At 43.9% G+C, this 23148-nt stretch overlaps 1 protein-coding gene across 11 annotated transcripts in view; it reads left to right on the top strand.

Annotated features, from left to right (window-relative positions):
• The window catches only part of PUM2 (pumilio RNA binding family member 2), a 334312-nt gene that overhangs the window by 81848 nt on the left and 229316 nt on the right, over nucleotides 1–23148 (top strand). For 10 of the 11 annotated variants that reach the window (XM_030198823.1, XM_030198814.1, XM_030198820.1 and 7 more), the window contains one exon: nucleotides 12461–12648. In XM_030198823.1, the coding sequence (XP_030054683.1) occupies nucleotides 12461–12648 (188 nt within the window). Of the gene's footprint in view, nucleotides 1–4037; nucleotides 4057–12460; nucleotides 12649–23148 lie in introns of those variants that run through there. The other variant, XM_030198825.1, reaches the window with a different exon arrangement.

Raw genomic sequence — 23148 nt, forward strand, 5'->3', positions numbered from 1 at the left:
CGTTGTGCCTTCCCCCAGCACCTAATCTGCTTCATCAGGGTCTGGTCCTGATGGAGGAGCCCTCCCGCTTTGGTCTTATGGTCTGACTCTTGTGCGAGCAAAATTGAGATAGAAGAGTTATTCGTATTTAGCCATCACTACGTTGCTTCAGGCCAAAAAAGCAATCTGTGGCGTAACTTGAGTCTTGGTGCTCAAAGAGGGCGATTTTGCCATTTCAGGCTTCATTATCACATATTTTGCATTTCTTGCAGTCTGGGTTGCAGAAAGGTCTGGCAGCCAACTCCCTGAGGGTTCAGGTGTCTGTCCTAGCCTGTTATCGTGGTCACATTGCTGAAGTTCCTCTTGCTTCTCATCCTGATGAGGTGCGTTTTCAGAAAGCTTTTGACAAAGTTCCTCATGAGACACTCCTGAGAAAATTAGAGTATGGTGTACAGCGCTGCATATGCCTTGTAGCGCTACAGAAATGATAAGTAGTAGTAGTAATGGGATAGGAGGCAATGTTTTGATATGGATTAGGAATTGGTTATTGGACAGAAAACAGAGGGTAGGGTTAAATGATCATTTCTCTCAATGGAGGAGGGTGAACGGTGGAGTCCCACAGAGATCAGTACTGGGACTGGTGCTATTTAATGTATTTATAAATGATATGGAAATCAGAACAACTAGTGAGGTGATTAAATTTGTAGATGACACAAAACTATTCAACGTTATTAAAACATATGCATACTGTGAAAAATTTCAGGACGACCTTAGGAAATTGGAAGACTGGGCATCCAAATGGCAGATGAAACTTAATATGGACACACAAGGTGATGCACATTGGAAAGAATAATCCAAATTATAGTTACCTGATTCTAGGGTCCACCTTGGGGGTCTGCACCCAAAAAAAGGTCTAGGTGTTGTCTTAGATAATATGCTGAAATCTTTTGCTCAGTTTGTGGCGGTGGCCAAAAAAGCAAACAGGATGCTAGAAATTATTAGGAAAGGGATGGTAAATAAGACTAATACTATAATGCCTCTGTATTGCATCATGGTGTGACTTCACCTTGAGTATTGCGTTCAGTTCTGGTCGCTGTATCTTAAAAAAGATATAGCAGAATTAGAAAAGGTTCAAAAAAGAGAGACCAAAACAATAAAGGGGACGGAACTCCTCTTATATGAGGAAAGGCTAGAGATGTTAAGGCTCTTCAGCTTGGATGAGAGATAGATATGGGGAGATATGATTGAGGTCTATAAAATCCTGAGTGGTTTAGAATGAGTAGAAGTGAATCTTTTTTTTTTTTTTTTTCTTGTTCTAAAAGTACAAAGACTGGAGGACATTCAATGGATTTTCAGAAGGTGTTCGACAAAGTGCCTCATGAAAGACTCCAGAGGAAACTGGAGAGTCATGGGATCGGAGGTAGGGTATTATTGTGGATTAAGAGCTGGTTGAAAGATAGGAAGCAGAGAGTAGGGTTGAATGGTCAGTGTTCTCAATGGAGAAGGGTAGTTAGTGGGGTCCCTCAGGGGTCTGTGCTGGGACCGCTGCTTTTTAACTTATTTATAAATGACCTAGAGATGGGAGTAACTAGTGAGGTAATTAAATTTGCAGATGAAACAAAGTTATTCAGGGCTGTCAAGTTGCAGGAGGAGTGTGAAAGATTACAGGAGGACCTCGCGAGACTAGGAGATTGGGCGTCCAAGTGGCAGATGAAGTTCAATGTCGACAAGTGCAAAGTGATACATGTGTGAAAGAGGAACCCGAATTACAGCTATGTCATGCAAGGTTCTGTGTTAGGAGTTACAGACCTAGGAAGGGATCTGGGAGTCATCGTTGATAAGACGTTGAAAGCTTCTGCTCAGTGTGCTGCGGCGGCTAAGAAAGCCCACAGAATGTTGAGTATTTTTAGGAAAGGGATGGAAAACAAACACGAGGATGTTATAATGCTGTTGTATCGCTCCATGGTGAGACCGCACCTCGAGTATTGTGTTCAGTTCTGGTCGCCGCACCTCAAAAACATATAAAGGAATTGGAGAAGGTGCAGAGAAGGGCGACAAAAATGGTAATAGGGATGGGAGAACTTCCCTATGAAGAAAGGCTATGACGGTTAGGGCTCTTCATCTTGGAGAAGAGGCGGCTAAGGGGTGATATGATAGAAGTCTACAAGATAATGAGTGGAATGGAGCAGACAGATGTGAAGCGTTTCTTTACACTTTCTAACAATAATAGAACTAGGGGACATAAGATGAAGCTAGAATGTAGTAGATTTAAAACAAATAGGAGAAAGTTTTTCTTTACTCAGCGCGTAGTTAGACTCTGGAACTCATTGCCGGAGAATGTGGTGACAGCAGTTGGCCTTGCTGAGTTTAAAGGGGGTTTGGACAGATTCCTGAAGGAAAAGTCCATTGAACATTATTAATTAAAAATTTTCTTTTGTTTTTGGGTTTTTGCCGGATTCTTGAGGCCTGGATTGGCCACTGTCGGAGACAGGATGCTGGGCTTGATGGACCCTTGGTCTTTTCCCAGTATGGCGGTGCTTATGTTCTTATGAAGTTACATGGAAATACTTTTAGAACAAATAGGAGGAAATATTTTTTCACTGTTCTCTTTAGTGGAGGATGTAGTAACAGCAGTTAGCATATCTGGGTTTTAAAAAAGTTTTGGACAAGTTCCTGGAGGAAAACTCCGTAGTCTGCTATTGAGACAGATGTGGGGAAGCTACTGCTTGCTCTGGGATTGATAGCATGGAATGTTGCCACAATTTGGGTGTTTGCCAGGCACTTGTGACCTGGCTTGGCCACTGTTGGAAGCAGGATACTGAGCTTAGATGGACCATTGGTCTGACCCAGTATGGCTTTTCTTACGTTCTTATGAGTCCCACATCTGAAACCTCCAGTTATTTCGGCCTTGCCCGAATAGGAGTCTCAACTTGGTCCTTCGGGCGCTTCAGGCTCCTCTGTTTGAGCCTTTACATCCGGCCAAAGTGCGGGATCTCACCCTCACGTCAGTGTTTCTTGTGGCCATTTCTTTTGCTCACAGGGTTTCTGAGTTGCAGGCTGTCTCTTGCAGGGATCCTTTTCTCTGTATTTCAGCTGCGGGAGTGATGGTCCTTACTGTTCTTTCATTCTTGGCAAAGGTGGTTTTGTCCTTCCATCGTAATCAGCTGTTGTTTTTACTTTCTTTTCATGTGGATTAGTATCCCAAGGAATTTCAGCACTTGCGCTTTCTAGATGTTCAGCGTGCTCTTCTTCAATACTTAGAGGTAACTAATAATTTTTGCCGGTTGGACCATCTTTTTGTGAGGCCTCTGAGAGGAGATGCCGCTTCCAAACCAACTGTTGCCCATTGCCTTGGCAGGCAATTTCCTCGGCATATGTCCTAGCCAGTTGTTCTCTGGCCCTTTTACAAGCACATTCTATGTGTGCCTTGGCATCTTCCTGGGTGGAGACTCGTGTTGGGAATCTGGACGAGATTTGCAGGGCAGTGACTTGGTTGTCGGCTCACACCTTTGTCAGACACTACTGTGTGAATGTTGCAGCCCTGGAGGACTCCTCTTTCAGTCCTCTCTGCCGGGCTTGCATCGTCCCCCTTTCCCCCTGTTTAGATACTGCTTTGCTACGTCCCACACGTATCTGGAGTCATCTGCTGCTGATTCTGTGTAAAAAAAAAAAATTGTCTTTACCTGATGATAAGTTTCTTTCCTTTAGTCACAGCAGATGAATCCAGAGTCCCACCCTTTTCAGTTTGCTGGTTCTGCTGCTGTAGGGTCCTTTCTTGGAAAGAGTTTGCTGCAAGCTTTTTTTTTTTTTGGGGGGGGGGGGGGGCGGGGAGTTGGGTTCTTTTAGCTATTTCCTTTTAGGTTAGCTGTTTGGATTCTGCAATACTACATGGGCGGCATTTCTGTGAGGAAGGGGCATTTTGGATGCATGTCGTTTTCTGCTTTGTTATGAGATATAATGACTGACCAGGGAGCATTACATCCTATTAGGCACAGTGCAGATCATTGCTCTCTATCTCCACCTATACAACCCACAGGTCTCTGGATTCATCTGTTGGGACTAAAAGAAAATTATCAGGTAAGATGTAATTTTTCGTTCCTACTTCTGATGCCTTGTCTTTCTCCAGCTTTCCCCTCTTCTCCCCCCCCCCCCCCCCCCCCCCCCGACTTTATCTTCTCTCCACCCCTGAATGTTATTCCTTCAACTTCTTTAGTCCCTTTGGGACTGACTTCATCTACTCTTTTGCCCAGTCTAGCAGCAAACGTTGAATATTGGTGCCTGGGTTTTTTCTAGCTTGCCCATAAGAAATGTTACTTTGTCATGCTGGATCCATCTTTTAATAGAGATGGGATTTTCCAAAGCAGCATTTATTACCCATGAATGAGTTTTGCTCCAGCAAACTTTACAAAATAAACCAAAAAAATTACTTGTCCTCCTAGGAGGGCTCCGCTGCTTCAATGTGACCATCAGGGTTAGTCAAGCACCCAGAGAAGTTCTCTTTTTTTTTTTTTTTTTCTGACAGGAAATGTGGGCAAAACTAGAATAGCAAATCTTGCAAATTTTCCTACTGTTGCTAGGAATGGTAGTAGGTAAGTCATTTCACTCTCCAGTGTCTCAGGTACAACTTACATTGTAAGTCTCCTTGGACTGGGAAACAACTATAGTATCTGAGTTGTAACTCACCTTGGAAGTCTGATTTGGGAAAGGTGAGTAATCAAAACAAATTCTAAAAATAGAAAACAGGATTCAATATATAATGAATTCAATTCATAATAGATTTTCTAAATGTTAATATCCATAGTCATCCCAGTATGTTTGATACTGTATTGTAAAATTGGATTCTTAGAACAAATTACTTATGTATAATTCTTTATCCTGTACTGTTTATTGTAAGCCACATTGAACTCAAACTTGTTTGGGATAATGTGGGATATAAATGTCACAAATAAATGAAACACAGCTCTTTTCTATTTTGCATTTTTTTATTGGTCCACTTTAAGTAAGAATGAACAGAAAGGAGCAAGATGGCCGCCACGAGGTGAACTCTGCTGAGCCTCGATCGAGGCCCCCGAGCCCGTGGCCACCGGACCCCCGCAAATAGGCCCAAAATATTGTTACCACCCCTCTCGGTTGTAGTGATGTGCTCCCAGATACCTGATTGTTGTAGTCGTGGCAAATATCCAGGGAACACAAACTCACAGCTGAGGGAGTGGAACAAATAAACTAACCTTGTCCTTTACTCTCAAAGAATAAAGGAGAAAAAGAAGCTAAATTTAGGATTTGTTCCTGACATGGAAGGACCAAACTTTCTGATTTGCAAATTATCTTTTTCTTTATTGAATAAAAATGCAAGCAAATTTTCATTCAAATAAACTCAAATTCACAATTAATGTGTGGCTTAATAGAACTTGCAATAACATATTCAACATTCAAATGTAGTTTTACATGTATACCCTTAACTTTTTCTGTTTCTTTCAACAAAATCACCTAAAAAGGCAGAAAAGGATCTTTTCAGATAAATATTTAAATTGTCTTTTTATCAAAATCAGATATTTGTTTTAATACTCTTTCCTTGCTATTGATGTCAGAATTTGAGTCTTTATGGGTATTATGGATGTTTGTGCAAGGATCTCACTTGAACCCAGAACACTTAGGCAAATCAGGAAAACATGGATTTTTTTTATATTTGATGTTGTTCTGTTCTTTAGTTTTCCCTCAAGATGTAGTGAAAAAATAATATATTCCTTTCAACACCCTTGGCAATGTCACTTAGCTGTAGTTGAATTTATTTAGGTGGTGTCTTTCTTGCGTTGGAGCTCATCTGGAACCCTTCAGAGGATGACTCCCCCAGATTTCTTCTTCCTAAACCTCACTTATAAAGAAAATAACCAGGGAAGCAAAATCTTAAACTCCCTGCTTGTCCAGGAACTGACACCACTCTGGTGACAATTAATCAGTTCTCAATACTGTGGCCACACTCTCTAATTGAAATAAAATAAGTTAAAGGAGTAGTCACTTCACAACCTATTTCTCACTGTTAATTCCCTATTATAAACTGTTGCAGAAGAAGGCTTTTGCACTGCATTCAGGGATCTCACACAGTAACCCATTCCATATTCAAACATTCCATCTCACTGACTTCACATAAAAACATAACATTTCCGTGCACAGCTATCAGATCAATCTGGAGAATACAGCACACTCATACAAAAGCAGTGCTTAATCTGCCACCTGACAAACGTTGCACTGAACTCAGAGCACTCACAAACAACACACCTTTCCCCACAGACACAGCCTAAAAGTTTCTTTCTCCAAATCACTGATTCACCTTCAATTTCCCCTTAATCCCCCTTTAAATTCTAGCACATTTCTTTCCCTGACACCCTTATAGTTTCTCTCACTTAGTATAACTACCAGCAGAAATCACAGTTTCCCACACTCCTGTGTCTCAACTGTTTTTCCCTATTCTAAAAAGAGTAGGCAGCCGTGTGTCCACTTAATACCTTAGCATACAGACTCGCATTCCACAAAATTGTAACTCACTTTTTATCTCTTGGAACCCAGTTCTATCTCTGAAACACCCTTCACACTCACCTCAGCTCACTTTCAATATCAAAGTACCCTTTTTCAATGTCACATTTCACTTTAAACTCATAAAATATACTGTTTTCTCTTCACACCATACATTTTTCTTTCCCAGTGCTTCCCTGCTCTCTCAGCTCAGCAGTCTCCCTGGCAACTCACCCCCGTAGAGGAACATCTGACATCACTCAACCAATCCGCTTGTCAGGAAAAAGACTGGGTTTTTTTTTCTTATCTGTTTTGTTTGGAATCTTGGCTGTCCCTTCCCCCCATAAAGTTACTGCAAAACTTCCTATATAGAGCATTTTAAAGTCAATTTTAACCTGACTTGTACCCAAAACAGCAAGAAACATTTTATAGTACAACCCCCCCCCCCCCCCCCCCCCCCCAAATCATGGTTTATTCCTTGTAAAATAAAACCATATTTAAGAAACATCTCACACTTCACCTAACTCCATTAATAATTTCCAAACTAACTTTAAACCTTTTCCAGCCAGCAGCATCCATCAAAACCCTGGAACAGACACCCCCCCCCCCCCCCCCAGAGCCCCAGGAAAAAAAGACATTTAATATGTTACCATATATTACAGTATCTGTGAAGCCTGTGGAAACAAAGGGGCGAGGGCAGCGAGGCCCCAAAATCAGCCCAGCGGGAGCGAGAAGCGGGGAAGCCGAAAAAGGAGCAGGAAACAAAATGGCACCCGTGACGGGAGCGCAGCGCTCTGTACAGAACCTGCATTGAGGTGGGAAAGCCTGAATAAGCGGGGAAGAGCAACCCAGATGCGGCCCCTGGAGTCTAAGCGCTCAGGGAGAGAAGCAGAGACTGAGGTAGAGATCTGAGGGCGAGTGTAGCGCTAGGTTGACCCGCGGGCCCCCCCCCCCCCCCCCCCACGTGGAAAGACTGGCAGCGGTGGAGGAAGCTGGGGATTCCAGAAGCAGCTAGTGCAGAGGAAGGTGCTGAGCCAGAAAGTAGAGAGGAACAAGTGTGGAGAGAAAGCTACCCTCATGGAAGCGCTTGAAGCAGGCAAAGCTAAAAGGATTAAAGCACCTAGTAGGACCTAAAAGTAAACAGAGCAAAGCAGGAGAAGAGACCCGCTTCCGAGGGGTCCAGATACTTGAAGAAAACACTGTAGCTGGATTAAAGAGAGATTTTACTGACTTGAAAAAGATACAAACCCCCTGGAACAAAAGAACAAGAGGGCGAGAACAAGCCGCTTGGCACATGGCTCAGTGACCGCAGAGGTGGATCAGGATCATTGGCAGCACGCGGAGTGGATACAAGGTTAACTTATTTCCCGGAGGGGGAGGAAGATACAGAATATAGTTAACGAACTTTCAATGACTTTTCAGTGTGCCAAGTAACGAACAGTTGAACCGAAAGATGCCACCGAAAAAGAGCCTGAAAAAATTCCGATATGCGGCGGACCAGGCAGGGAAAACAAAACTGGACGGAACGGGAGGCAGCCAGGGATGGGAAAAGATGGACACAGAGGAAGAACTCCCCAGAGAAACGGGTGAGAACACGGAGGAAATCACCAAGGCAGAAGTAGTAGGCTGGTTCAAAGAATTGAAGACGGACCTGGAAGGGGTCTGAAAAGATATCCAAAGCTCGCTCCGCGAGATTCGGACGGAGCTGCGAGATCTGGGGACTCGAGTGGATGAAGTAGAGGAGAAGATGGAGCAAGTGCAGGCTGAAACCCGGAGCAAAAAGATGAAGACCCATGCAGTTATGGTGGAAATCCAGCAACTAAAAGACCAAGTAGAGGACTTGGAAAATAGATCCCGCCGCAACAATTTAAGATTTAAAGGAATCCCTGAGCTACACATTTTCAGCAATTGCAAGGCGGTGATCAAGGAATTGTGCCAATGCATCCTTAATGCGGAAGGCGAAGGAGGACAACGAAATATTAACTTGCAACGAGTGCATAGAAGTGCGGGCCCTCAGAGACAGCTCCAAGAGATATCATAGCATGTTTCTTGGATTACCCTATCAAAGAGCTGATACTGGCAAAGGCCAGACAACAGAAGATTATCCAATGGAAAAACTATAAGATAGGAATATACCAAGACTTGGCAGGAGCCACGCTACAAAAACGGAGGGCTATGGGAGAAGTGACAGGCTACATGAGAAATAAAGGGATTAGATACAGATGGTTATTCCCTTTCGCAATATGGATTACAGTGGCGGGAAAGTCCCGAAAGATGACGACACCAACTGAGGCGTGGGAGGCACTTAGAGCATTGGGGTGTGAAGATCTCCCAGTTCGAGAGCAACAGCCGCCAGAGGAGAGAGAGCCACGAGCAGACTCGGCATGGCAGATGGTGACCTCAAGAGGGACAAGAAAAGAAAAAGGCGCCTCATGAAGATTTAAGAGGGACGGACTGGAGATAAGTTGGACATTATGACAAGCATACAGTTTTACGTGTTGGTTGGATGGTAAACTGATGTAACGGGGGAATGTTTGGGGGGGGGGGAGGGAGAGGGGAGGTGGGACACTATTTTGAATAGAGTAAGGGGTGGATACAGGGAGGGGACATCAGGGGAAAAAGAGTTTTGGGGGGGGCCTGGGGGGGCAAGAGCGGAGTATCCTTTCTGATCAATGGACCAAGCAGAGTCTGGAGAGAGGGAGGGCCAAGGGGGGAGAGGGGGAAGGGTATAGAAGGGGCGGGAGGGAATGGGGGCAGGGAGGGGGAAGAGAAACACAAAGAGGGGGGAAGAGGGAGGGGGAGGGCTTGAGAATCGGCTCCTGGAATGTTAATGGGCTCAATAATCCTGGCAAAAGAACACCGGTAATGAAAGAACTAAAAAGGTTGAGGTGGAAGGTGGTTTTTCTACAAGAGACACACTTAAGGCCCAGAGATGGACACTTGCTACAAGAAAAAATATATAAGGAGGTGACGACACATCAAAGTACGGGGGGGGGGGGGGAAGAGTGGGAGGAGTGGCCATACTGATTAGGCAGACATGTGGGTTGATCATTCAAAAAGAATTCAAGGATACGTCAGGAAGATGTGTAGCAATAAGGGGATTTTTGCAGGGGAAGGAAATAACCTTGATCAACATCTATGCACCTAATACGGGACAATGGGGATTTTTTCAGACTTTGTGGGAGGAAATACAAGGATTTATAGGGGGACAAGTGATCGTAGGAGGAGACCTTAATATTGCACCAGATGCACGCCTAGACCACTCGGGAGGAGGGGGATACCAATCAAGTGTGGGAAGAAAGGCACTTCACAAATTTCTGAGACAGATGGAATTGGTGGATGGGTGGTGGATGATACGTGGTATGCAACGGAGATATGTTTTACTCCAATGCTGCGAAATCATATACAAGGATAGATGGGCTGTGGGTGCATCGCAACTGTGTGCAGATGATAGAAGAGGCTGCAATAGAACCTATTCAAATTTCTGATCATGCCCTGGTGGGGACAGGGAAAACGACATATGACCTGGAAGCTTAATGAATCTCTACTAGGGGACGAACAGGTGAGAGAAGAGGTACAGGCCACTATGCAGGAGTACTGGAGAGTTAATGATACAGGGGAGGTGGGGGATGGGACCCTGTGTGATGCAATGAAGGCAGTAGTGAGGGGAGTATTGATTAAATGGGGAGCCAGAAAGAAAAGAGAGAAAGGCCAGGTGATGATGGCTTTGAGGTTGAAATTGCAAAAGCTGGAGAAGACCCACCAGAGAAATCCATCACCACGGGTATGGGTGGAACTTAAAATACTAGGGAGAGATGGAGCAGGTGCAGATGGCGGAGGTCGAATATATGAGACACGCTCCGGCAGCAGTACTTTGAATTCGCGAATAAATCAGTTTCATGCTGGCTCGATGCTTGAGAGCCAGAAGGGGGAAGGACTATGATACAAAAAATATGGGATGAGAAGGGAGGATGGCTATATACTGATAAAGAAATTGAAAAGGGATTCTTCAAGTATTATAAAGAACTATATACAGCACCAGAAGGGGAAAAGTGGGAGAATTTAGCTCGATATTTGGACCAGATCCCCCTGCCCAAATTGAACGAGGAAGAGAGTAGGAGGATGGGGGAACCGATAAGACGGGGGGAAAATACAAGGGGATATTAAAAATCTCCTAAATGGCAAGGCCCCGGGGATGGATGGGTTCACGGCCCAGTATTATAAATGTTTTGAGAGTGAGGTTAGCCCAAGGTTGCTGAGGGTGGGAAATGGAGTATTAGAAGGAGGAGAGCTCCCGAGATCTATGATGGAAGCAGGAGTGATGGTTCTGCCAAAACCTGGAAAAGATTCGACTAGATGTGAGTCACATAGACCCATCTCACTGCTAAATGTAGATGCTAAAATCATTGCCAAGGTATTAGCTAATAGACTGGGGAGAGTACTGTCAAAACTCATTCATACAGACCAAGCAGGATTTATACCAGGGAGACAAATGGGAGATAATATTAGAAGAACATTACACGTGATATGGGAGGCTCATAGAACAGACACGGGAATGGCATTACTGTCGATGGACGCGGAAAAGGCATTCGACAGGGTACAGTGGGAGTTCCTGTGGGAGGTGATGGATAGAATGGGCCTAGGAGGGAACTTCAGACGCTGGATGGAAGCTCTATATGAGAATCCGAGAGCATGTTTGAATATTAATGGGAATTATACTACCTTCTTCCCGATCCGCAGAGGGACTAGGCAGGGTTGCCCGATGTCCCCACTGTTGTTTGCCCTATATGTAGAACCATTGGCAGAGAAGATACGGCAGCACACAGGGGTGAAGGGGTTGGGGGTAGGAGGGCAAGAACACCGCATATCATTGTTCGCGGATGATATGTTACTTTATGTGACAGAACCGAGAGGCACACTGTCAGTTATCCAAGGGATCTTCGAGGAGTATGGCAGATATCCAGGGCTTAAGATAAATAGGGAAAAAAGTGAGATAATGGGAATAGCACTACAGGAGGAGGTAGTGTCAGAAGTGAGAGAGAGGTATGAGTTCAAATGGACGCCGCAGAGAATTCGATATTTAGGGATACAGATACCAGGGAATTTGGACAGAGTATTTCAACTCAACTAAGGAAAATTGCAGGTTCAAATTTGGAATGACATGTTGAGATGGAAAAGTAAGTGGTTGTCCTGGTGTGGGAGAATGGCGGTGGTCAAAATGAACGTGTTACCGCGTATATTATTCTTGTTTCAAGCGTTACCAATCACAGTCCTGAAACCGTTTATACAGAAACTGCAAAGTCTATAATGACCTTTATATGGGAAAATAAGAAACCACGATTGACCAAAGGGGGTAGGGTGGAACTCATCATCTAAGGAGAAAACTGAAATTGGGGGGGGGGGGGAGCAACAGGAAAAATAGGGTTGGTTGGGAAGGGGTGGAAGACTTGAGTGAAAGTTCACAAGTTATGTTGTTGACGGTAATGTAAGTTAGATGGAGGAGCTCCCAGAGAGGGATGATGTATAGAAAGCTAAACATAAGAAGGATATGCACCATATGGATTGACTGTTCTGGGGATAAAACAGAACTAATGATATACCTTAATTAAATAGGCTACAAAATAGTATAGACTATGGAAAGAGGTAAAGACATAGCATACATAGAGCGACATGAACAAGAAGGGTCAATGGTGGTATTATAAATTAGCGAGAACATCAGAATGTGGAGAGAATGTAAAGGAAAAGAATCATACAGTGGTGTATATGGAATGATTTGATTCTTGCAAATGTTGTACACATATTTTAAAACATTCAATAAAAATATAAAGTAAAAAAAAAAAAAAAAGAACAAAGTAATACTTTCCAGAGCTATTTCTGAAATATGTTAAATTCTTGTATTGCATTTTTCTCGTGTACTTTTCTTGGCATATGTGTGCTTATTTAATATGTATGTGTGTATTATTTTAAACAGATCATTCTGTGACTCAACCCATAATGGTTCAGAGGAGGCCCGAACAAAGTTTTCATGGCAACAGTGAGATGAACTCTGTTTTATCCCCACGATCTGAAAGTGGAGGCCTTGGAGTTAGCATGGTAGAGTACGTGTTGAGTTCTTCCCCTGCAGATAAACTTGATTCCCGATTTCGGAAAGGAGCCTATGTAAGTGGTGTTTGTATATTATAGCAATTAATGAAGTTTTCTTTCTGTTTTCATATATGTAGTAGGGTTAAGTGGAATGCTTTGGGAAAAAAGAGAAGGTTTTTTTAGGACTGTATGTTAATTGCAAGCAATGCATCAATTATTAATCGTGATTTAAAATTTTAATTGCAGTTAATAATTAATTGTGTGCTGTATGTTGGGGGGAAAGCTTCACCAGAGACACTGGAGGATATCTTTGTATAGAAGCCCCTCAGTGAAGGTTGACTTCCACTGAGGTTCAAAAGTCTAGCCAGACCCAGACCTTGACCTCCCCCTCCCCCTTGGAGTTCATTAGGTCGCATTCACAGTAACACAGTAAATGATGGCAGATAAAGACCCGCACGGTTCATTGTCTGCCTGACAAGGTGGCCAGAGCCACACCACCACTCTATGAATGCCCGAAACACCCATGCTTAAACACTGGTTGTCAAGTCTCCACCATGCCAACCATATAGGCAGCCAGACATGATTGGTTATAACCATATATCATCCCCAAGTATTGCTGACAGTATTCAACTTACCAGTACCACTCCCCTTCTTCCCTGAGCTGCACAGCACTTTTACTTGCAGCATGTGAGAAAGTGATCTACAACACTGGAGTTGCCGAAGCCTCACCTGTCTTTTCCCATTTGTGAAACACAGATTGTAGAAGTCTGTCCTGCTTCAGCCTTAGTTCCCAGTACTCTTGCCCAATATAAGAGCTATGTTGTGTTTCCATCCTCTTTCTGTTTAGGCATCCCCTGTGTCCATCCCATACATTTTTGAATTCGCTCACTGTTTTTGACTCTACTACCTCTCCTGGTTTCACGCCCCTTACCTGTTCTCTGTGGTGTCCAGCAGCATTCCTTGCCAAGAAGAATGCTTACTTCCTGGAAACCCAGCACTTCCTTTATAGGCCTGCAAGAGGATGCTGGCTGAGATGGGAAAATGTGGGATATAAATGCAGCAAAATAAATAAATGTCATCACTTCCTGTCTGGTGGTATATAAGGAAGTTCCTGACTCCCAACCAATGATTTGCAACAGGTCTCCTAGAGTTGTCTAGTGTGTGTTGCAGCCTTGTTCCAGCCTGAGTTCTGTTCTGTTCCTGTGTTCCTGGCTTCCGGGCCCTCCAACTCTGCATTAGGGCTGTTCTGAGAGCCATCCTCTGTTTACATCCTTGCCAGGGTATGACTCACCTGCTGCCAGTTGGGGCCTGCCTAGCCTTCAGGCTAGATGAATAGCATAAACCTGACTGGGGCCCAAGGGCTCTCCTACCCTGAGCTGTTACACCTGTAAGGGTGCTCCAGGCATCCACAACCCTCCCTGTGAAAAAGTATTTCCTGATGATACTCTTGTCTACCTTCCTGTAACCTCAATTCATGTCCTCTAGTTCTACCGCACCTGTGTTTGTATATTAATACCTTTTCAAGAACTTAAATATCTGTATCATATAATATCTCTCTCTCCTCTAGCGTATACATATTCAAGTCCTCCAGTCTCTTATACGTTTTATGGCACAAACTCTGTACCATCTTTGTTGCCTTCCTCTGAACCGCCTCAAGTCTTTTTATGTCCTTGAAGAGATATGGCCTACAAAACCGGACACAATACTCCTAAGTAGGGCATTACAAATTACTTGCATAGGGGCATCAACACCTCCTTTCTTCTGCTGGTTAATCCGCTCTCTGTGCAGCTTAGTGTTCTTCGGGCAACAGCCACTGCCTTGCCACGTTGTTTCACCGCCTTGAGATCCTCAAATACGATCACTCTCCTGATCCTGCATGTCAGTCTCTCATCCCTCAAGCACTTCTGGGATTCTGACTTTGAACCTGCTCAGTTTTCTGAAGAGAAGGGCTCTGTTCAGTTTCCATATGATCCAACTTCTCCCCATAAAATCCCATCTAGGGAACTTTCCTTTATTTGTTTTGTTTGGGAAATGGCGGAGGCAATGTCATTTTAAGCCAAAGATGGAAGAAGAACCCAGGCTGAAACAGTGTATATCCTCCAATTCCTTCACCCTCCCAAGGAAGCTGTGACTGTGCCATTCACAGGATCAGATGAGAATGGGGGGGGGGGGGGGACTCCCCCCCTCCAAATACATGTTTGTTTCATTTAATGAAATTTAATAGGCCACTATTTGGCAAACTTCATCAGAGTGGTTTACAATAATTCAAATTAAGAAAAGTTGAAAGGGAATACTAATAATCTCATAGGACAATGAGAAAGGGAAGAAAACACTAAATAAAAAATGCTGAAGAAAGCCAATATCTAACAGAAGACAAGATAGGGCACTGGCTCCTCATGACTGCTCCAGCCCTCCAAGTGTTGGTTATGCATGTGCAATAAAGTAGATCTTAAGCCCCACCCTTAATTTGGGGTGGGAGAGTTCGACACGGAGACTAAGGGGCAAAGTATTGACAAAAATGAGGCAGTACAAAAGAGTGCAGACATTCTAGTCACTCTTGCCACTCAGTTCCTTGCCAGCCAACAGGTCATGACTTGACAGATGTTGAGGTGGTTAGGCCACATTGCCTTCACTGTGCATGTCACTGCCTTGATATGTCTTCACATGACTACTACCCAGTGGACCCTATCTTCTCAGTGATGTCAAGCCTCCAGGAACCTAGCGGATGTCAAACGAGAAACTACCTGGAGATTGCAGTGGAGTTTATTAAATCATTCATTAATCAAATTTCTGCAGCATCCCAAATTCTTTTTTGGCTAGTGAAGTCCTCGTATTTCCTGACAAATGGACTTTGTCCTGCAGACAGTGCATAAAGAAGTCATGCCCTTGCTGTCCTGGATCTGGGTTCTGTGATTCTTCATAGGCAGAGAAATTCTCATGTCACTGCATTGGTATTAGAGGAGATTAGAGTGCAATTTTGGAACAGGGAAGTTTTTGGCTAGAGCACCTCCAAACCTCCAGCACTGCTTATGGGCCATGGGCCAGTAATTTATTTTTTATTTTTGTTACATTTGTACCCCGCGCTTTCCCACTCATGGCAGGCTCAATGCGGCTTACATGGGGCAATGGAGGATTAAGTGACTTGCCAAGAGTCACAAGGAGCTGCCTGTGCCTGAAGTGGGAATCGAACTCAGTTCCTCAGTTCCCCAGGACCAAAGTCCACCACCCTAACCACTAGGCCACTCTTATATGATTCTTGGAAGCATCATCCAGCATACAGTTCAGCTGCTACCATCTTGAAAAATGGTGATGGTCTGGCTGATGTTAGTGATGTGAGTTTAACCTCTGTAGATGACATTAACATCAGCTGGACTACTGCCATTTTTCTAGATGGCAACATTTGAAATGAATGCCTAAAGATGCTTTCCTGGTACCAGGTAAGCAGTATTGGTCTGCAGAGGAGTACCAGAAGTTTTTGAGACTCAATGCTTGAGGGTCTCCTCCCCATCCACCCTTGCCAGGTGTCCTGGTAAGGGATGTTTTGCAACCTTATGGGTCCCCAGTTTGACGATCCCATTTATAGGAAATCCCCCAACTTGTGGATCCCCTTCTGTTTTTTTTGTTTTTTTAATTTTGTTGTTGTTTTAAACTTTACATTGACCTACATAGAGGTCAGTGGAAAAGGAAAACTTTGCTTTACTTCCGGAGATGAATTAAAGTTGCAGTGGTAACTTGAAAGTTTAAAAAAAAAGGGAGGGGGGACAACAATTATAGTAATTTACTGCTTCTGAAATAATTCCTTATGTGCCTCATTTAAGTGCTGTTTGTACTAAGATTAGAGCAGCAGTTTGTTTTTGCTTTTTTAAATTATTATTCTGCTGTACTTGCTACATCAGAAGTAGTTGTATTGCATTCAAGATTAGCACTTATCCAGAATTCATTTGCTGTGCCGAGATTGCTGAAATTTATTAAATCAAGGCCTTTGTATATATTTTTACTGCCAATTATGTTGTGTTCCATGCCACATTCCTATTTCACTTTAATTTGACCTGTGTATCACTAGATGCTTTCAGTATTTTGTGATCAACAGTATAGTAAAACTTTATTAACTAAAGGACCATGCACTAATTTTTCTAAACCTGTAGTAAACTTTATGCTATATCTTTTCTGATAGGGATCCTTACTCAGTAGGTAGTTCAGCTATAAGAAGTTAAATGGAGGCATGTTTTCTCTTTCACAAATATTCTTAAGTTGTTGAATTGTCAGGATCATTAGAACATAAGAACATGAGCGTTGTCATACTGGGACAGAACAAAGGTCCATCAGGCAGTATCCTGTTTCCAATAGTGGCCAATCCAGGTCACAAGTACCTGGCAAGATCCTAGAACAGTAAAACAGATTTTATGCTGCTTATCTTAGAAAGAAGCAGTGGATTTTCCCAAGTCCAACTTAATAATGGTTCATGGACTTTTAGTAAATTATCCAACCCTTTTTTAGACCCTGCTAAGCTAACTGCTTTTACCACATTCTCTGGCAACGAATTCCAGAATTTAATTACACGTTGAATAAAGAAATATTTTCTCTGATTTGTTTTAAATTTACTACTTAGTAGCTTAATTATGTGCCCCTTAGTTCTAGTATTTTTGGAAAGAGTAAACAAGCGATTCATGTCTACCTGTTCCACTCGACTCATTATTTTGTAGACCTCTATCATAGCTCCCCTCAGCCGTCTCTTCTCTAAGCTGAAGAACCCTAGCCGTGTTAGCCTGTCCTCATAGGGAAGTTGTCTCATTTCTTTTATCATTTTTGTTGTCCTTCTCTGTATCTTTTCTAATTCCACGATATCTTTTTTTTTTTGAGATGTGGTGACCACAATTGCACACAGTATTTGAGCTGTGGTTGCACCATGGAGGCATTACAACATTTTCATTTTCGTTTTCCATTCCTTTCCTAATAATTCCTAACATTCTGTTTGCTTTCTTAGGCACCGCTGCACACTGACAGAGTTTCAACATGTCATCAACAATGACACCTAGATCCTTTTTCTGGGTGATGACTCCTGATATGGAACCTTGAATCACATAGCTATAGTTTGGGTTCCTCTTTCCCACATGCATCATTTTGCACTTGTCATCTGCCATTTGGATTCCCAGTCTCGTAGTGTCCTCTTGTAATTTTTAACAATCCTCTTGCAATTTAACAACTTTGAATAACGTTGTTCCATCAGCAAATTTAATTACTTTACTAGTTATTTCTGTCTCTAGATCATTTATAAATATGTTAAAAAGCAGCAGTCCCAGCACAGACCCCTAGAGAACCCACAGTACTAAACACAGCTAATAAAAACTGAAACTAAAAGCCATGGTGTTTTTACGGTGGCTGGCTTTGAGCCATACTCGGAGTGATAGCTGACATCCTAACTCCATGGAGAGGCTAATACTAAGGAGCTTATGCCAGATTTACAAATTTCTGCTATCAATAGAAATCAAACAAAATAAAACATGGAAAAGAAAATAAGATGATACCTTTTTTATTGGACATAACTTAATACATTTCTTGATTAGCTTTCGAAAGTTGCCCTTCTTCGTCAGATCGGAAATAAGCAAATGTGCTAGCTGACAGTGTATATAAGTGAAAACATTCAAGCATTACTATGACAGTCTGACAGGGTGGGAGGATGGGGGTGGGTCGGAGGTATGCATGGGGACATCAAAGCATATCATTGATATTCTAACAGGGCTACCACACTCCACAAATTTCTGCTAAAATTTTGTATCCAAAACATTTATTTTGAGCACTCTATTTACCATATAAGCTGTTGCGCAAGATCCATAACTGCATTGCTTGCAATTGCAGTACCCCCCTCCCCCCTTTGACTACCTTACAATCCCCGGTGATCTAGTGGTGTAGTTAGGACAGGAGTAACTGGAGTTCTTGCCTCAACTACACTGCTAGACCACTAGTGATTATATGATAGACTCGAGGGGAGATGGAGTCTGGGAGGAGGCCCAATTACTGTTAAGGCAGGAAACGAAATCAGGCAGAAAAAGGATTTTGGCACCATAATGGAAATTTGGTCAGCCTCTAATTCTCTCCTCCTACTTCTGAGCACCTGTTTTGTTTTTTAAATCATTTGGTGTCCGCAGCTCTCTTCTGCTAGCTCTCGCCTGTTACCTTTTCTGAGCCTTGAAAATAGCTTTTTTTTAAATTACTAGATTTTTGGGTACTTCAGTTCTTGAAAGGTTACTTTACCAATTTGAATGAGAAGGCTCTATCTATTTCTTAATTTTAAAACCTGATCTTATATGAACACTAGTAAAAAAAAGGCCCGTTTCCAAAACAAATGAAATGGGCGCTAGCATGTGGGGTTTTTTCCTGTTGGATATTAAGGGATATAAGTGTTTTGAAAAAAGCCAGTTTTTTTAAAAAGTTTTATTTGTTTTGTAATTGTTCATTACATTTGTAACATGTCCTTGTAAATGTGTGGATGATGGTCAGCATTTGTTGTGGAGTGCGTACGCCTTGTAGCGCTATAGAAATGCTAAATAGTAGTAGTAGTAGTAGTAGTGGTTTGGCTGTGGGGAACAGTTGGAGGATGGGGGGGGGAGTGTCAGAGTTTGTTTGATATTGTGTGTCTTTTAATTTAAAGGGGGAGGGATGGGGGATGGAGAACTGAAAGTGTTTTCGTGCTGCGAATCCCAGTGCAGTCATGCAAGTGCTGAGGAAGTAAGGAGAGTATGGGGGGATGGGTAGTTTGACTGAGATTCGGGAGGGGTTCGTTCTAGAAGGAGGGGTAGAGGGGTTGTTTTAGCTGAGAAGGCTTTAATGCCGGTTTCAGTTTGCAAGGGGGGGGGGTGGGGTTTTGACTCGGAGGGGTCTGCTTTATTTTTTATTTTTTATTTTTTTTGCTTATGAGTCAGACATGTAAGTGCTGAGGAATTACAGGACAGGGGTTGCTATGAATCCCAGTGCAGTCATGTAAGTGCTGAGGAAGTAAGGCGAGTATGGGGGGATGGGTGGTTTTACTGAGATTCGGGAGGGATTCATTCTGGAAGGAGGGGTAGAGGGGTTGTTTTAGCTGAGAAGGCTTTAATGCCGGTTTCAGTTTGCAAGGGGGGGGCGGGGTTGTGACTCGGAGGGGTCTGCTTTATTTTTTTTTGCTTATGCGTCAGACATGTAAGTGCTGAGGTGAATCGTTTCGTGAGGGTTTCGTTCTGGGAGGAGGGTGATTGTTTTCGCGGAGGAGGATTTCATGCCGGTGTCCATTTGCAAGGAGGGGGGGGGGGGGTTGTGGCTCCGAGGGGTCTGAACGTTGATTATGCCGGCAGCACATACCTTGAGCAGGAGCACCGTCAGTGATGTTAAGTGCTTGTTTGTACTGCTTTTTGTACTCCCTTATTCTGATGCATTTGTTTGTGATTGGTTCTCTACAGCTGAATGCTCCTCCCTTTTTTCTTCCGGGTTTTCGTCTGATAGGTCCGTTCTATGTCGCGTTCTGTTGCCTGGTAACATTTCGTGCTTTGTTAGTGTGCAGTGCTACTCCCTTCTTGCCGTGTACTTTGTTCTGATAGGTCCCTGTTATGTTGCTTTGCGTTTTTGGTAATGTTTTTTTTTCCTTTTTCCCGCCCTCGTCGTCATCACGTTTGATGCGAGGGCGGGGCTGGGAGGCATTGTCAGTGGGATGGCTTCACCACCATGAACTTACGAACCCTTTATCGTTGTGCTGTGAGTTCAGAACCTTTGTCCTCAGAACGTTCAGGGTGCGTTTTATTATAGTAGATAAGAATAACCATACTGGGTCAGACCAATGGTCCATCTAACCCAGTATATTTGTTCTAAACTTCAAAATGTGGTAGTAGACTAGTAAGTACCTTATATACAACCGTAAGTGTCAGGAGAAAGTCTCATACTGTCACAGGGACATATTTTATGTAATCTGCACCTACTATGTGAGTGAAGTCCTTTTTTTTTTGTGACTTGTATAATCATTGACAGAATCCTCACATACCAAATTTTCACCCCGCAGTGTGTAAATTCTACATAAATGTGTATTTTTTATTAGGTTTTTTTTTCTTATTTTTTTATAAATCACTGTGCAAACATCACACTATGTATGACAGGCAGAAAGCGGTCACTTATCTTTGTGATCTGTGAATTCTCCGGACCTCGACAGGTTCCTGTTTCGCTGATGCTTTGTCAAGGGATCTAAACGATTACAGAGAATCGTTTAGATCCCTTGACAAAGCATCAGCGAAACAGGAACTTGTTGAGGTCCGGAGAATTCACAGATCACAAAGATAAGTGACCGCTTTCTGCCTGTCATACATAGTGTGATGTTTGCACAATGATTTATTAAAAAAAAACAAAAAAAAAACAAATACACATTTATTTATGTAGAATTTACACACTGAGGGGTGAAAATTTGGTAGGTGGGGGTTTTGTCGATGATTATACGAGTCACAAAAAAAAAAAGGCTTCACTCACATAGTGGGTGCAGATTACATAGAATATTATGTCCCTGTGACAGTATGAGACTTTCTCCTGACACGGTTGTATATAAGGCAGTGGTGTGCTGGAGCTGGCTCGCAAGAGCCAGTTTTTAAATTTTTAAAGCTCTTGCGAGCCGGTTGTTCTGGCAGGCAAGCTGGCTCCCAGGGGCGGTGCAACCCGGCGGTAAGTGAGGTAAGCATGGCAGGAGGACGCCACAAGCCATGCTTACCTCACCTCCCACCGTTCTGGGGGGTTTAAATAGTTGATTTACCGCCATCGCAGCAGCCGCAGTGAAAGCCTGTCTCTAGTCTTCCCTTCGTTCCCGTCAGTGTCCCGCCTTTTTCTGACGTCATTTCCTCTTTCTGCGAGGGCGGGACAATGACAGGAAACGAAGGGAAAGCTAGAGACGGGCTTTCACTGCGGCTGCTGCGATGGAGGTAAATCAACGATTTAACCCCCCCCAGGACGGCAGGAGCAAAAAGAGGGATGTTGGGGGGAGAAGAAGGCGGGCAGGTGGACATTGGAGTGGGATGGCAGGGGAGAGAGGAGCATCGAAGCCATCGATGGATATGGATGGAGAGGCAGGGCCCAGGGAGAGAGGAGAAATTGTTGGACATGGAGGAGAGAGTAGGGGAGAGAGGACAGCTGCTGGAGATGGATGAATGGATGGAGGGGGCAGGGGAGAAAGGAGAATCGCTGGATATGGATGGCTGGAGGGGGGCAGGGGAGAGAAGAGAATCGCTGGGTATGGATGGCTGGAGGGGGGGCAGGGGAGAGAAGAGAATCGCTGGGTATGGATGGCTGGAAGGGGGGCAGGGGAGAGAAGAGATTCGCTGGGTATGAATGGCTGGAGGGGGGGGGACAGGGGAGAGAAGAGAATTGCTGTGTATGGATGGATAGAAGGGTTCATGGAGGAGAAGAAAATTGCTGGATATGGATGGATGGATAGAGGGCAGGGGAGAGGACAGTTGCTGGACATGGGTGGATGGAGGGGAGGGCAGGGGAGAGGACAGTTGCTGGACATGGGTGAATGGAGGGGGGCAGGGGAGAGAAGAGAATCACTGGGTATGGATGGCTGGAGGGGGCAGGGGAGAGAATAGAATTGCTGGGTATGGATGGCTGGAGGGGGGCAGGGGAGAGAAGAGAATCACTGGGTATGGATGGATAGAGGGGGGCAGGGGAGACATGGGTGGATGGAGGGGGAGGGCAGGGGAGAGGACAGTTGCTGGACATGGGTGGATGGAGGGGAGGGCAGGGGAGAGGAAAGTTGCTGGACATGGATGGAGGGGAGAGGAGAGAGTTGCTGGACATGGGTGGATGGAGGGGAGCGCAGGGGAGAGAGGAGGGTTGCTGGACGGTGGATGGAGGGGAGGGCAGGGGAAACAGGAAGGTTGCTGGACATGGGTGATGGAGGGGAGGGCAGGGGAGAGAGGAGGGTTGCTGGACATGGATGGATGGAGGGGAGGGCAGGGTAGAGAGGAGAGTTTCAGGACATGGATGGAGGGGAGGGCTGGAGAAATTCTGGACATGGATGGATGGGAAGGAAGACAGGAAGGAGATGCACATGGATGGAGGGGAAGGGAGAGAGAGAAGAAATGCTGGACATGGATGGATTGGAAGGAAGACAGGAAGGAGATGAACATGAATGGAGGGGAGAAAGGAGAAATGCTGGACATGGATGGAGGAGAGGGAAGGGAGAGAGAAGAAATGCTGGACTTGGAGGGAAGAGAGAGGAAGGAGATGAGGGAAAAGGAAGAGAGGAGAAAAACTGCACATGGATGGAGAAAATAGGAAGAAGCTGGATCCACTGGACAGTCAAGTCTGCGGAGGACCAGAAATGAAGAAGAAAGGAGGAAATAAAAGATATAAATGGAAAGGAAGCCCTGGAAAAGGAGTCAAGGGAACAGATAGAGAGCAGCAGAATCAGATACTGGGCCAGCATGATGAGAAAAACAAAGTCACCAGACAACAAAGGTAGAAAAAATTATTTTCATTTTAGTGTTTGGAATATGTCCACTTTGAGAATTTACATCTATCATGTTTTGCAGTATATAGCAACGTGTTTCTTTCTGTTTTTCTGGTATT

The sequence above is a fragment of the Microcaecilia unicolor genome, chromosome 3 (genome assembly GCF_901765095.1).
Source record: "Microcaecilia unicolor chromosome 3, aMicUni1.1, whole genome shotgun sequence".
NCBI classification, from domain to species: Eukaryota; Metazoa; Chordata; class Amphibia; order Gymnophiona; family Siphonopidae; genus Microcaecilia; species Microcaecilia unicolor.